The sequence below is a fragment of the Ischnura elegans genome, chromosome 11, assembly GCF_921293095.1.
Source record: "Ischnura elegans chromosome 11, ioIscEleg1.1, whole genome shotgun sequence".
In the NCBI taxonomy this organism is placed as follows: domain Eukaryota; kingdom Metazoa; phylum Arthropoda; class Insecta; order Odonata; family Coenagrionidae; genus Ischnura; species Ischnura elegans.
Window position 1 is genome coordinate 101102446 of NC_060256.1, and position 14005 is coordinate 101116450.

Below are 14005 nucleotides of genomic sequence, written 5' to 3' on the forward strand. Positions count from 1 at the left end.
AGTCTCCTTTTACAGACTTTAAATTTTTGCTCAGATATAAAAGCATCTTCACTCTGTCAGCTGACAGAGTGAAGATGCTTTGCTTTCTAAGATAGCCTAGGATATCCTAGGATAAAGCTTGTTGCATTTTACATCACAGATTTTTCCTGCTGATCTAAATGCCTTTCCCTGAACACAGTGGATGGCGGTATGGCAAGAAACCTCTTCGCTAATACTTTCAGCCTTGGGTAGGAGATACAAGTCTTTCAGTATTTCCCAGGGAAGGAATTTGGTGGTGCATTCATCTATGATAAATAAGCTTCACTTCAGCTTCAACAGTGTTTGCTATGGTGACTTTGGGTACTTTTCCAAATGCATCACTGTATCTTGACTATATACCTGTCACAGGCTCCCTAGTCTGCATTTGCTCCTTTGGAATATAAAAGGAATTTCCAAGTAGCACTTTTTGATCTCGAGTCGAGTTGAAAATTACTCGCAAGTATCGAGTCAAGTATGATAATTTCTGAACCAGGCAATACAGCAATGCATACTACAATATATTCTACTCCAATTTTCTATGATGAATGTCTAGCCTAATGTAAGAAGGAAAATATAATGAGGATCGTGCCCTATAATGAGCCCTGAGTATAGTAATTTTCACAGCTATAATAAAGATTACATACTAAGTATATGAATCATGTAATATTTGGCCCTTTCAAATTCTCAAGCAGAAAATCCAATGATTCTACATGCTCAGCCAGCAGGTTTTGACATATTCATGTTACAGTATTACTGCCTGCAGAAAATTGGCTTTTGCTACACACTTGTGTGACTGGGCAAGTACTTTCCTACCAAAATTGCAAGATTTTGGAGACTTTGGAATTTTTATTAAAAATAATATCAACGATTTATTTGGACCTTGAATCTTCATGGAATTCAAATGGACAAAGCGAACGAACTATATAGAACTAAACTTGAGTTTTGTAGAGCCAAAAAAATTCTATACTTCGCACGTCATTTAATCAGGGTTAAAGTCTCTTGCTTTTTTAAGTTCAAGAAAGAAACTAAACGCTACAAATGAATATCACATCGGACAGATGCAGTAATAAAAAAGGCTAAAAGATGCCTTGTGATATGAAAACTCCCCCTTCCGCGCGACTCACCTCGGCGAAGGTGGAAAGGGAAAAAGGATATCAGTTGTTGCCTTTCGTGGAAACAGTTCATTTTTCTCTCTCTTAAGCATGCTGACTTAATTTCTTCATTTAACTTCAATACCCGAGCCATATTTCTTATGCGTGGGATGGTTCCGAAAAATATCCAATCCTTAGTATTTTCTTTCGAGTAATGCGCTAAATGGCCTATTCGATCTATACATAATCCTTTTTAACATCCTCAGTTTAGTGTTTTCAGTCAATTAAGACGATTATCCATGCTTTACATGACGATTTTCAAGACTAATGTTTTAAAAAACTTGAAAAATCGGCCTCAGTTACCGAGCCTCAGAGGTCTGCGGCGTGTAGGTCAGCCTTGACGCGCGATTAAAAAATCGCTATAATTTCCTTCTTCGCAAACTTTTTTCCAAGATTTCTACTTAGTAATCTTTAGAAATCTCTACTTTATATTGTGGTTCAAGTTTTCCGAGTTATAGTTTTCGTAAACGAAAGATAATATCTACTTTATGTCAAATTTCACATGAAAAACGGGTCGGCCATTTTGCGTTGTAAAACCAGACAGATGAGAGCCAAAATCTTCAAAAGTTATTGAAAATATAGGGAAAGCACCAGTTCAAAGGAATATTGCGTTTCTTTATTCCATTAAACTCATACCAATGCAAAACCACCTGGATAAATTCAAAGATTTTTTGAGGAAAAACGATATCTCGCGTGGCATTAAAAAATTGGTCATGCTTGGGCCTCTGTATCTCACAAAAGGGTCGTATTTATGTAAAACGGCATATAAATCTATATCTGGTAATAATTTATGAGTATTTACGCTGAGTTTCAAGTCTCTATCCCCAAAAAGGTCATTTTGGACTTCATTCCAGCTTTTTCAGATTTCGGACCAGTGCGCGCCGGGTAGGAAGACGATCGGCCGCCGCGGCTGCCGTAAAGGTATTCGGCGCCCATGTCGACAACTATAATGTATTCGGCAAGCTGAAACTACCAGGCCAAGGCATTAGGATGACTTATCGGCTTTAAAAACTGCATTATAACACGAGTTTCATGATAGCGCTTCCTGTCGGCAGATCGCTGGACCTACTATACTCGAAAGCTCTATAACCTTAACTACTCGACTCGACATTCGTAATGCTACTCGAAACGCTCGAGTCGAGTACCAACTACTTGACTCGACTTGAATTTTCGAGTACTCGCACATCCCAGGAAGATATGTTTTGTTATCACGATTACGAGGCGCGAAAATTCAAATGACTTTTGGGAACGCGGTCGTATATTTTGTGGTTTGAAGTACTACTGGAATCGGAATCGATTTTTCACCTTGGCAAGTACTCGTTTTCGATTCTGGTTCTTGGCCGAGAATCGAGGAATCGAACCGACCCATCACTAGTAATCATATAATGAATGCAAAGTTTATTATAAGAATTTAATGTTATAAATTTGTGGTTAGGAGCAAATAACAACTATTAAGTTCGCGTAGGATATATATTTGTTTCCAGCACCCACGGAATTTTAGCGGTAGCGGGCCTAACCGCCATTTATGTAGCCCTCTATCGCTCAGTGACGAGAAAAAATGAAAAACAAGGGTCGTAGCCATAGATCTTTCATATAGGTAGATGGCGCATGACGTCACGCAAGCGTGGTCAACATAAGCGTGGTCGTGTATCACGTGACTCGGGTCAGCGTTATGGTGAATACGCCTTCGGTTGCGATGAGAGATTCCTGAAAGGAATTTGTCTTTCTTTTCACTGCTAAGTTTTTCCCTGTTAAAATTAAGCCGTGTTAGCCATGGATATATTTATTACTGAGTAACGATACGTTTAATGCAATGCATGCGCTATTTAATAAGAAAATAAAAGCATTTAGGGTAGCTCAGGCATCCGGCAAGTTATGGAACAAGGATATTTTCCTTGTATTGACGATGGAAGTATTCACAGCTATTACTTCCCTATTTCTACATTTAAGGGACCATATTCTGGAGCAAGATCTTGAAGAAAATCAAACAGATTACTTAGTTCGTGAAATAATATTCGAACACCTAATTAATCAATCAAGATTGAGAACAAGTAAGATTTATTTTCAATCTATATTCAACTCACTCGGCTACCTGAACAAAATGTATTTTACGGAATCTGTATGGCTTCCAATTACATGCATGTAACTGTAAACACTATTTTTAGGCTACATTATGCCTATTTGAGTGTGAGCTGAGGCTGAGCCCTCAATCAGTTCTTCAGGTTTCTCTTTTTTCTATTGCCGTATGCCAACTGAATCTCGTTTGGACTGTATGGTTTCTAATTACTATTATGTTATTTCTAAACCCTTTTTTTCTTGTAGATTCTGTTTGATGGATGCTCTCTATCTTCATTTTGGAATTCTATGAAATTGATATGGGGGAACACGGGGCGGAACGAGGTAAGCGGTTTTTTTTAACGCGAAAAAAGGTGCTGTGCAAGCGGAAATAACTATATCTAGCCCAGATTGGGGTTGCTTATATGTTAAAAACAACAATTTTGACTAGTTATATTTATTCCTGCTTTATTTCGCAATTAAAAATCGCTTACCCCGTTCCGCCCCGCCACCCTGTTGCGCACCGGGTTCCCCTATGTTCTACCAAATATATGGGCATACACACTGTGGTAATTTAGAATGTAAAATTTATAATCTACTTTGATGGAGTGAAAATTAAGCTTCACTTTTGTATTCAAACCTTGTTTTCCATTATCGGCAAAACATCTTTAATATCTGCGATGTTTTCATCACACCTCCAGCGGACGTATATTGTTAAAGGTTTCTTTAATGAACAAGCATTTGCAAGTGTTATTGCTAACTTCATTTACGTATAAAACGGAGCCTTTGGACGCAGGTGTTCCTCTGTAAAGGACACAAACGAAACCAAACATGTATTCCTGAAGGCTGCTTCAGTTGCGCATAATTGGGGAAACTAATTCAGTTTTACTATAGTTCTTCCTAAAACTGAATTGAAATGAACTCTTATTTTGCTATCAGGTTCACATATAATACAGCAAAACGTAAATAAAAATAAATAGCAAAATAGGCACGAACTTCTCTAGCGCTGTAAGTAAAAGTAACATGTCTTTTACTGGAGCGGGAACGATATTCACAACAGAGAATTCAAACGCCGCCATTCATTTTGACCTGAACCACGTGACTCCGAGAGCGAAAGGGGGGCGGTATGTTGGCTACGCGCTCCGGCCGTAAGGGGCTAGGGGAAAGCGCCATCTACTGTATAAAAGATCTATGGTCGTAGCCCATTTCCAAAATAACCTTCGTAAGTTAATATTTGGAGTCACTCCGTATTTTCACTTGAATGTGCTATCTTTTCCATTAGTTATTTTCATTGAGATTCACGATTATAAATTAGGTAGGATATGATTATCTTCTGGCGAATATTGGAAGTAAATTCTGTTTGAGTTCTCCGTCCGGATACTGTGCTCCGTCATCTTAGCAGACATTGCTACGAAAGACTTTATTCCATCAGGACCATATTCTTCATACCGGGTGTGAAGTGCTATGTTCATATGGTATTTCTCTCTTTTTTTATGCTGACAGGAGCAAGGTTCCAACCGGAAAACGACTGGAGAAACATCTTCCATTATCGGAGAAATAAAGAGAGAAACGTTATTATCCGCATTGATTGTTTTCCTACAAGAGATGTTTCATCATTTCTCAACATGTGTGAAGTATTGGTTCACTTGCGTGAATTCCCAAAAATGACACACAAAAACCTGTACATTCACCTCATTTAGTTTTCGTGTCCCTTTCTCCACCGTATCGAAAGTTATGCAAAGAATCATTGACGTAGAGAAAAGATTTTCTTAGCTTTAGCACTAAAAAATAGTCGCGCCTTAATCGTAAATAAATATAGTGAGGAAAGAGCAAAGAAAATAATTTCAATTGAAACGTCAGCAGAGAAGAAGAGAGGCAATTATAAGCGCGGCATCATTTCCCTGATAGTGGAAGATACTTCTTCAGCCTCTCTCCGGTTAATAACTTACCCCCGTTGCAGGTAAAGATGAACTTGTGGGTGGGGTGAATAAGAGTGGGATGGGGATTGCCTGAGTTAAGAGGAGTGGTCAGCATAACGAGTGGTGAAGGGGTCAGGAGAAAGAAGGGTGGGGAAAGGGCCTTCAGCTCTGCCTCAGTTCACGTTTGGGGGGCGTATTTTTCTACGACGCACTCAAGCTCCTTAACCTTAGGGGGGAGAGAATGGGAAATGCTGGGGAAGGAGGGGTTTGGGATGCGTAAGGTGGGTGTCAGCAAGATCAGCAGAAGGCCGTGGGAGGAAGTAAACAAAGACTTCGGAAAGAAAGATCTCTCGGTATGGGAAAACGGGGAGACGCGCAAGAAGAAAGTTCATGGTTAGAGTTAGAAGTGCGTCTTCATTACGAGTAGCCTGAAAAATAAGTTTGTGGTTAATAGAGCCCAATACTTAAGATATTTAAGTTGTTTACTCAGGAAGGCTATTATATACACGAAAAGATATTACTAAAAGAAGCTATTATTTTTTTTCTTTTTGCCCTTCTCCATCGCCGCTTCCACCATGGTTTCTCACTTGCATAAATGGGAATGAAATTGGGGACCTAACTCGTTAGCAAGATGAAAATATCTTAATGTTTGGAGGGCAGCGTGTACTTCTTTTTTATTTGGTGAAATTACTTCCCCACTTTCATCTTCGTCGTCACTGCGATTCTGACTAGTCCCGGCCGCTGCTTCTTCAAACGTATGTACCGGCGTCCCATTGTCGCAAGCCGGGAGATCATCGTCAAGGGCAATACAATCGTTTGATGTTGCGCGCTGTGCTCTTCCTGCTTTTTCAAAGAATTTTTCAAAATCATCTTTTAAGCCTCTAATCTCCTCCGCGATTTTATCCGCTGCAGCTTCCTGAAGGTATAACGTAACGAATCAACTATAGCCGTGATATTATAGCAGTAGAATTACTGGTAGGCTAGTTGTATCAATTACCAACCTCGAGAACATCCTCATGATGCGCTATCAAAGGGAATCCGGCCGATTTCCAGCAATTTGCGATTGTATTGGAGGAAATAAAGTACGTCTTTGAGCCGTGTCCCTGCAATGAAAAATGACAATTTTATTAACTTGGCCATTTTAGCAAAGTTAACAAAATCGTTATTTCTCATTGCAGAAACACGGTTCGGAGACGTACTTGAATGCCTGATTGGCAAGAGTGCGATGCAAACAATTATTTTTGATGATGGCATTGATTGATAGATTTTCAAAATGCAGTCAGAGCGGTCACTTTTGGGGAGAAAGGCCCCCCACTCGGAGGGTCGAAGAGAGGGGCCAGATAGGGTGAGCTCGTCGAGGAAAGGGTCCCGGATTAGGGACCCTTTGAAGTGCTTTGGCTAAAAGTAGTCAAGTAGTCTTCGAAGTACATTCACAGCAGCCTGCCTTGTGAACGTACCAGGTACGTTCACAGCAGTGCAAAGGGTTAATTAGGAGTGTACGAAATGCCCCGCGCGACCTTCCTGACATGTTAAACTACGAAGTATTGTCGATGCTATGTTTACGAATAGGCACGTAAATAGGGGTATTATGTCAGTCGCTATATTTTCACTGAACTCCGACTTCCCTTAAAATCCCGTGAGGTTTTAGGCGAACCTTTTCTCTCCAAAGTTGCACTATAATTTACGATTTCACACTTTTGATGAACCACAGTTGGAAGCGCTGATTTTTTTAGCTACATACGCCGGCGTAACTAGTTTTGTTGACAAATATTTCGCCATAGTTCGTATAAACGAATGCCTTTCACTCCTGGGGACCGATCCGGGGTTCGTAAATTCAAAACATTTCGTAAAATCGAAACTTCGTATAATCGAATAGAACCATGTATTTACCATAGGCTTTTCGCCGGGACCGCACTATCACTTCGTATAATCGAAAACTTCGTAAAATCCTGCTTCGTATAATCGAGAGTTTACAGTATCACTAAGTTCACAGGGCTGTAAAACCAGAGGTTTGTAAGAGTGAACTTCATTAGAATGTTTCTTTCAGGAATGAGCGTGAAAATACTATGCCAAAATTTCTTGTGTCTTCAATATCCTGTACTTGTAGTTGCCCTGCAGAATAGTGTCAGAGTCATGTGTATGACGCATGCAATTAAATCACGCAAAAATACAGTGAAACCTGTCTTAAGCGGAATCTCTCGGGCCCTTCACTTTTTTCTGGATAAGACAGTATTCCGCTTAACTCAGGGTCTGACTATTCAAAAAAGACCGCGAAAGTCATATCACGTCTATTGCATGCGTTGCCTAAAAGGTTGGTTTGTCTCAGATTCTACACTGAAATTATAATGAAATAATAAAAGAACAGCATCGCATTATTTTTAAATTGTTTATTTGAAGTAATCAGTCATTTTTGTCTATTTTTCCTTTTTTCCTGTAGAATGCAATTTTCTAAGTTGCCAATGGCCCCATGTAAGATGTTATACAAATCAGTGTTACCTTTGTTGAGACTGCATTCTTCTAATTCTTTTAATGAGACCAACATTTCTCTATACGATTTTTTATTTTCTTCACATATTAAGGTCACTTCATCGTCGGTATCACAGCTTTCGTCTTCTTTGATATTAGCTGTTAAGGAGCCATCTTCATCGCTCGTGAGAAGATCGTTGTCGAAATCCACAAATCTCTTAGCATTCATGTCAATGCCTATTACTTGCTGCAATTCGCTTAGATCGACAAGTGGCTCTAAAATAGCAAAGGTCATATATATAATCACGTAAATGCGTAAATATGCATTTACATTGGTGATATATTAGGTTGTAAATTATTTTCCTTACCTTCCTCAGGGATCAGTTCTGGCAGAATTCCAGCTTTGGCGAAACATTGTTTAACTGTTGATGTTATAATATCTTTCACTGCCGAATTAATCCAATTAACAGCATCCAGCACTGATATTTTTTTATCACCTCCGATTTTGAATTCGCAGTATCTGCAGCAGCTAATAATGGTCGCATCATGTACTTCCTATATTGTGCCTTCAGCGATCTAATTACTCCCTGATCCATTGGCTGAGTGATGCTTGTTGTGTTTGCCGGAAACCTAGCTCCACATTCGCAGGGTGAATTTTAGGGTGAAAGGTTGCAATGTCAAGGAAAAGTATGACTTTCATATTTTTCCTCTTCATTTCGGCATTGAAACTTTTAAGCCACTCTTCCATGATTGAATGCCGTGTTCCATGCTTTTTATTATGTCTCCATTTGACCGGTAGCTTCTCAATTTCAACGTTTTTGAAGCATCGTGGTCGAGCTGATTTCCCGATGACAAGAAGCTTTAGGAGCTCCCCTGTCATATTCCCACAAATGAAAATGGTCAAACGCTCCTTTGAGCGCTTCCCTCCTACAGAATAAGTGTAAATATAACATCACTGTTTGAATTTTTACCCTAATTTCTAGAAATAGAACTCGGAAATGCATACAAACCCTTGCAGTTTTCTCCTTTTACGCACAATGTTTTAGACGGCAGAGCCCTAGAATACATTCCGGTTTCATCCCCGCTGAAGATATCACATGGTTGATAGTCTTTAATTTTTACTTGAACCATACATTTCCACTCCTCTACGGTTTCCATGTCAACGTCATTTGACTCGCCAACAACACTACTCCAAACAATTGTGTCTTGCTCTGAAGCTCTTTAGCCATCCATTGGAGGCCTTAAAATCCAATTTTCCCCAAGAAACTCCAAATTCCTTGGCCTTTTCTTGGACTATTAGGCCTGACAATGGAATATTCCTCGATCTTGCTCGCACAAACCATTCCCAAACTAATTCGTTTATTTCTTCATATTCGCAGAGAGGTGTTTTCTTCTTTGAATGCAAACTAAGGCCTAAAATAATCGACGGAAACAACAATTATTTTATGGTGTGTCGTTTTGCAAATTGTGGCATGGGAAAAGAAGAAATATGTTTCTTAGAACCTACCTCTTTCAAAGTCTTTCTTAATTTCGTCCTTCTTAATTGCTTCGTAAACTTGAGTCTTTCCACACTTAAACTTCTCTTGTATCTGCTTCACGGAGAGCTTTTCTCGTTCAAAGCACTCGATCAAGTCCAGTTTATTTTTCAGCATTAATACGTTTTGTGGCATGGCGGAAATCAACCAGCAGTTCTCTTTATTCTTAGCGTTCTGCTTTGTATTCTTACCCTTTCGGCAGCACGTAGGAGAATGATTCCTTCTTATTCGGTTGCGAGCAAGGATGTCAATCAATAATGACGTGGATCATAGTGAACGTGCGACACATTTAGCTGGTTCCGTTGGATTATTTTCTATGGAGAGGGCTGTACAAAATATTTTAGGATTTTATTTCCTTACGGTAAAAATTGTCCATGGAATTTTTTTGCAATTCCGCTTAGCCAAGAAACACGTGCCCGGGAATCGATTCCGTTTCCGCGTTCGACAGTTTCCGTTTAATAGAGGGCACCAATGCACGTAAAACCCAATTGTGACCGCCAGGACCAACAAAATTTTCCGGATAAGACAGGTTTCCGCTTAACTCAGGTTCCGCTAAAGGCAGGTTTCACTGTATATTTAAAAAACAAGCACATTTGTTTGACATAATCAAGAGAAGAATGCTGAGTGCGGGTGATTGTCATTAATCCCAGCACCTCCTTAGTAAAAATATTTCATTCATAAAAAAACTTAATAAGTTACTGTAATTAAACAGGAGAACATTGCATCTACCTTGATGGGATAGCTTGATGGAAATCAAGTTGGCGATAGGTGGATCTGAAATGATAATAGTTTCTTATTATTCAACCAAAATTAAGCATTAATGGCGTTCTCTAAAATATTTTGCAACGAATGAGGTGAATTTCTCACAAAATAATATCTTAAAATATTCTTGTTTGACTTAGAAATCATCTGCTGGAAAAGTAATCTGGGGGAAAACAATTTGCGGCTGCCTAGCTCTTGCCTCCCGAATTCATTTGGCAATTTCTTGTCCTCCTCCTATTGTCGGGGCCTTCAGGCATAAACAACTCACCACAACACAACAAACATGTATGAGAAACACATGTTTGTTGATTTCCTCCTTGGCTACTGCATCGGGGGTCAATATCTTCCAGAGTACTGGTAGTCCTCAACGTACAAGCGAGATGCATTCTGAGATATTATTTGTAAGTTGATAAACACAAGCAAGGCATCGAAGTGTGGTTATCCTGCGGAACACATCACTGAATTACAATTTTGGAGATGTACAGACTGTCCCAAGTGTCGTGTGTCATTTTTGACCTGTAGTTTTAGTAAGTTTCCGTAGAGCTATGTTCATGAAAATTGGCACACTTATGGGAAAAGGTCCTAAGTTTTGTTGAGTGTAAGCAAAATTTTAAAATTTTGACCTTTTGACCTCACAATTTGGGTCCAAACCAAAAATTTGAATTTGCCTTATGGGGTTTCAATGTTAAAAAAATCGAGATAGAAAAATGTCTGAATTTCATTGACCAAGGTGTCAATTCTTATGGTTTCGGACCCGAGAAACCCAAAAATAACAATTTTATTTACGAAAATTCAACCGTTGACCCAGTAAGGTCACCGTCAAGGTCACAAGGGTGGCAAAAAGAATAGCATACCGACAAAGGTGTCGATCTATGGGTTTTATAGGGTGCCCAAGTCATTGGTATTGTCCAAATACCCGTATTATTCACTAATTGACCTACGAGGGTCACAATGGGGGTCAAAGGTCATAGCGTTAAACGTCGGGCCATCATGGCAACTAACGTGTCAAACCATAGGTTTTGAAGGGTCCCAAAGTCGGTTAGGCAGTTCATAGATCAGTATTGTTAGTTTTTTGACCTCCGAGGGTCACAATGGGGGTCAAAGGTCATAGAGTTAAACGTCGGGCCTTCATGACAACCAACGTGTCAAACCATAGGTTTTGAAGGGTGCCAAAGTCGGTTAGGCAGTTCATAGATCCGTATTGTTGGTTTTTTGACCTCCGAGGGTCACAATGGGGGTCAAAGGTCATAGAGTTGAACTTCGGGCCATCATGACAGCCAACGTGTCAAACCATAGGTTTTGAAGGGTGCCAAAGTTGGTTAGGCAGTTCATAGATCTGTGTAGTTGGTTTTTTGACCTCCGGGGGTCACAATGGGGGCCAAAGGTCATAGAGTTAAGCGTCGGGCCATCATGACAGCCAAAGCGTGGAACCATAGGTTTTAAAGGGTGCCCAAGTCAGTGTGGCAGTTCGTAACAGTTTGCATATTGTCGATTTTTTTACCATCGAGGGTCATAAGGGGGGTCAAAGGTCATAGATGTATGTTTTGAAATAATAGGAAAACTAATTTCCCCAACCAAAGGTTTTGAAGGGTGACTAAGTGAGTGGTGTAGTACACATATCCACTGCCTTTTCCGACAAGCCTCCCCTACCCTCTTAGTTTCACGCCGTTCTTGATTATTTATATCCCTAGACATCCTTTTTCCCGACTCTGTGTCCACATTCTTCCACTACATCTCTCTTCAAAGAAGGTCCTAAGGAGGTCTAACGCCACATAGGACTTTCTTTATAACTACGCTGAAATCCCAATGGTTTTAAAGGTCAACAAGCAAATAGCAAAACCCATTCATGCCGCTTTTCATTTAAGTATTAGACCTCCATTGGTAACGCTCAAGTTAAGGGTTGCGAGTTTTGCCCATGAAAGTCCTAGAAATATGTTAAATAAGTAGTTAAGAGAAAGTCCCAGTTTGACTGTAAAGACCGCAACCTTCTGACTGACCCTCGTCCTGCAAACATTACTGGCTGCAAATTTATCAGGACCTTACTTCACATTCCAACTTGGTTGGGTATTTCTCTGCTTTGATGAGATTTTTGAACACCCAACAGTCTCATTGCTATGTCTTGGCCTTTCCATTAAGATGCTTTTGCCGCTGAGCACTATTGTCCGCGCAGCGTGTACTGGACAATTCCAGGTGTGCGATATAACAAAATTTAAATATTCTAAACTTGAAGCCCTAGAAAGTGTAATGTTGCAGCTTCGAGAAGAAGAGCATGGCAATCAAAACCATTTCTGCAATTGGATGGTTGACTTGCGCAATGAAAACTCCATGTTCACATTTAAGTTTATAATCCTATTAATTTTGTCGTTTAATGATATTTCTCTTTAATGGTTAAATATTTATCACAACGCATGATACAATGAAACTAAAAGATGGATTTATCCATTTCTTTTATGTTTTACCTTATGGTTTCGGACATAGCCAATATCTTTTAAACGGAGTTTTGACTTTCACTTTGAGCTGCAAATCAAAATGATGTTTAGAGAAATAAATGATCAACTTCGGCATTAAGCTAAGATAGCATGGGAAGCCTGCCGGAAAGCACTGCGAGGAAATGGAAAATTTTTGGAAGGAAGGGAAGTAAGCGCATTGCATATTTTCTTTATGACCTTTGACCCCCATTATGAATTTCGGAGATCAAAAAAATCGGTTATGCGGAACTATGAACTGCAAAACTGACTTAGGCACCCTTTAAAACCTATGGTTCCACTTGTTGGCTGTCACGATGGCCCAAAGTTCAACTCTATGACCTTTGACCCCCATTGTGACCCTCGGAGGTCAAAAAACCAACAATACGGATCTATGAACTGCCTAACCGACTTTGGCACCCTTCAAAACCTATGGTTTGACACGTTGGTTGTCATGAAGGCCCGACGTTTAACTCTATGACCTTTGACCCCCATTGTGACCCTCGGAGGTCAAAAAACTAACAATACTGATCTATGAACTGCCTAACCGACTTTGGGACCCTTCAAAACCTATGGTTTGACACGTTAGTTGCCATGATGGCCCGACGTTTAACGCTATGACCTTTGACCCCCATTGTGACCCTCGTAGGTCAATTAGTGAATAATACGGGTATTTGGACAATACCAATGACTTGGGCACCCTATAAAACCCATAGATCGACACCTTTGTCGGTATGCTATTCTTTTTGCCACCCTTGTGACCTTGACGGTGACCTTACTGGGTCAACGGTTGAATTTTCGTAAATAAAATTGTTATTTTTGGGTTTCTCGGGTCCGAAACCATAAGAATTGACACCTTGGTCAATGAAATTCAGACATTTTTCTATCTCGATTTTTTTAACATTGAAACCCCATAAGGCAAATTCAAATTTTTGGTTTGGACCCAAATTGTGAGGTCAAAAGGTCAAAATTTTAAAATTTTGCTTAAACTCAACAAAACTTAGGACCTTTCCCCATAAGTGTGCCAATTTTCATGAACATAGCTCTACGGAAACTTACTAAAATTACAGGTCAAAAATGACACACGACACTTGGGACAGTCTGTATTTTAAACATTACCGGTTGTTGAGGAACATTGAGGGGACAAAATTTTGGAAGATGGACATTTTAAAGTAGTGCCTGAGCTGGCTGCTTTCTGATGCCAATGAGCTGTGCATTAATTTTTTTCTGCCTCTGTGCATGTTGGAGATCGTATTTATTCAGGACTGTTTTTTATTGTTCAAGCTCTCCAATCCCACCACTCTCATTTCCTTTGAAGGTGATAGTTAACTTTTTGACTGCCTTCCATGCTTCTTTTATTTTTGGCCTAGGGTGTTGGCCCCACATCGCAGAGGGCAGGCGTGATCGCTGGCGTGGAGCTGCCTGTCTACGACTTCTGCAAGCACCATCTCACCCTTCCCCTTGGAGACACCGTGTCCAATCACTTTGTGTGAGTGCTTTATCGAATGTGTGTGTGCGTTGTCCACTTCAAATGTGCCTCTTCTGCTTTTGGTCCATATTGAATGGCTCCACGTGTTCACTCATACAACTGACGGAAATTGAAAAAGGCTAGGGATGTGCGAGTACTCAAATTC

General features: G+C 40.0%; 1 protein-coding gene across 4 annotated transcripts in view; it reads left to right on the forward strand.

Annotated features, from left to right (window-relative positions):
* Positions 1–14005, forward strand: part of LOC124168120 (mitochondrial uncoupling protein Bmcp) — a 110712-nt gene that overhangs the window by 37925 nt on the left and 58782 nt on the right. For all 4 annotated transcript variants that reach the window (XM_046546242.1, XM_046546243.1, XM_046546244.1 and 1 more), the window contains exon 5: positions 13742–13860. In XM_046546242.1, coding sequence (XP_046402198.1) covers positions 13742–13860 — 119 coding nt within the window. The remainder of the gene's footprint in view (positions 1–13741; positions 13861–14005) is intronic.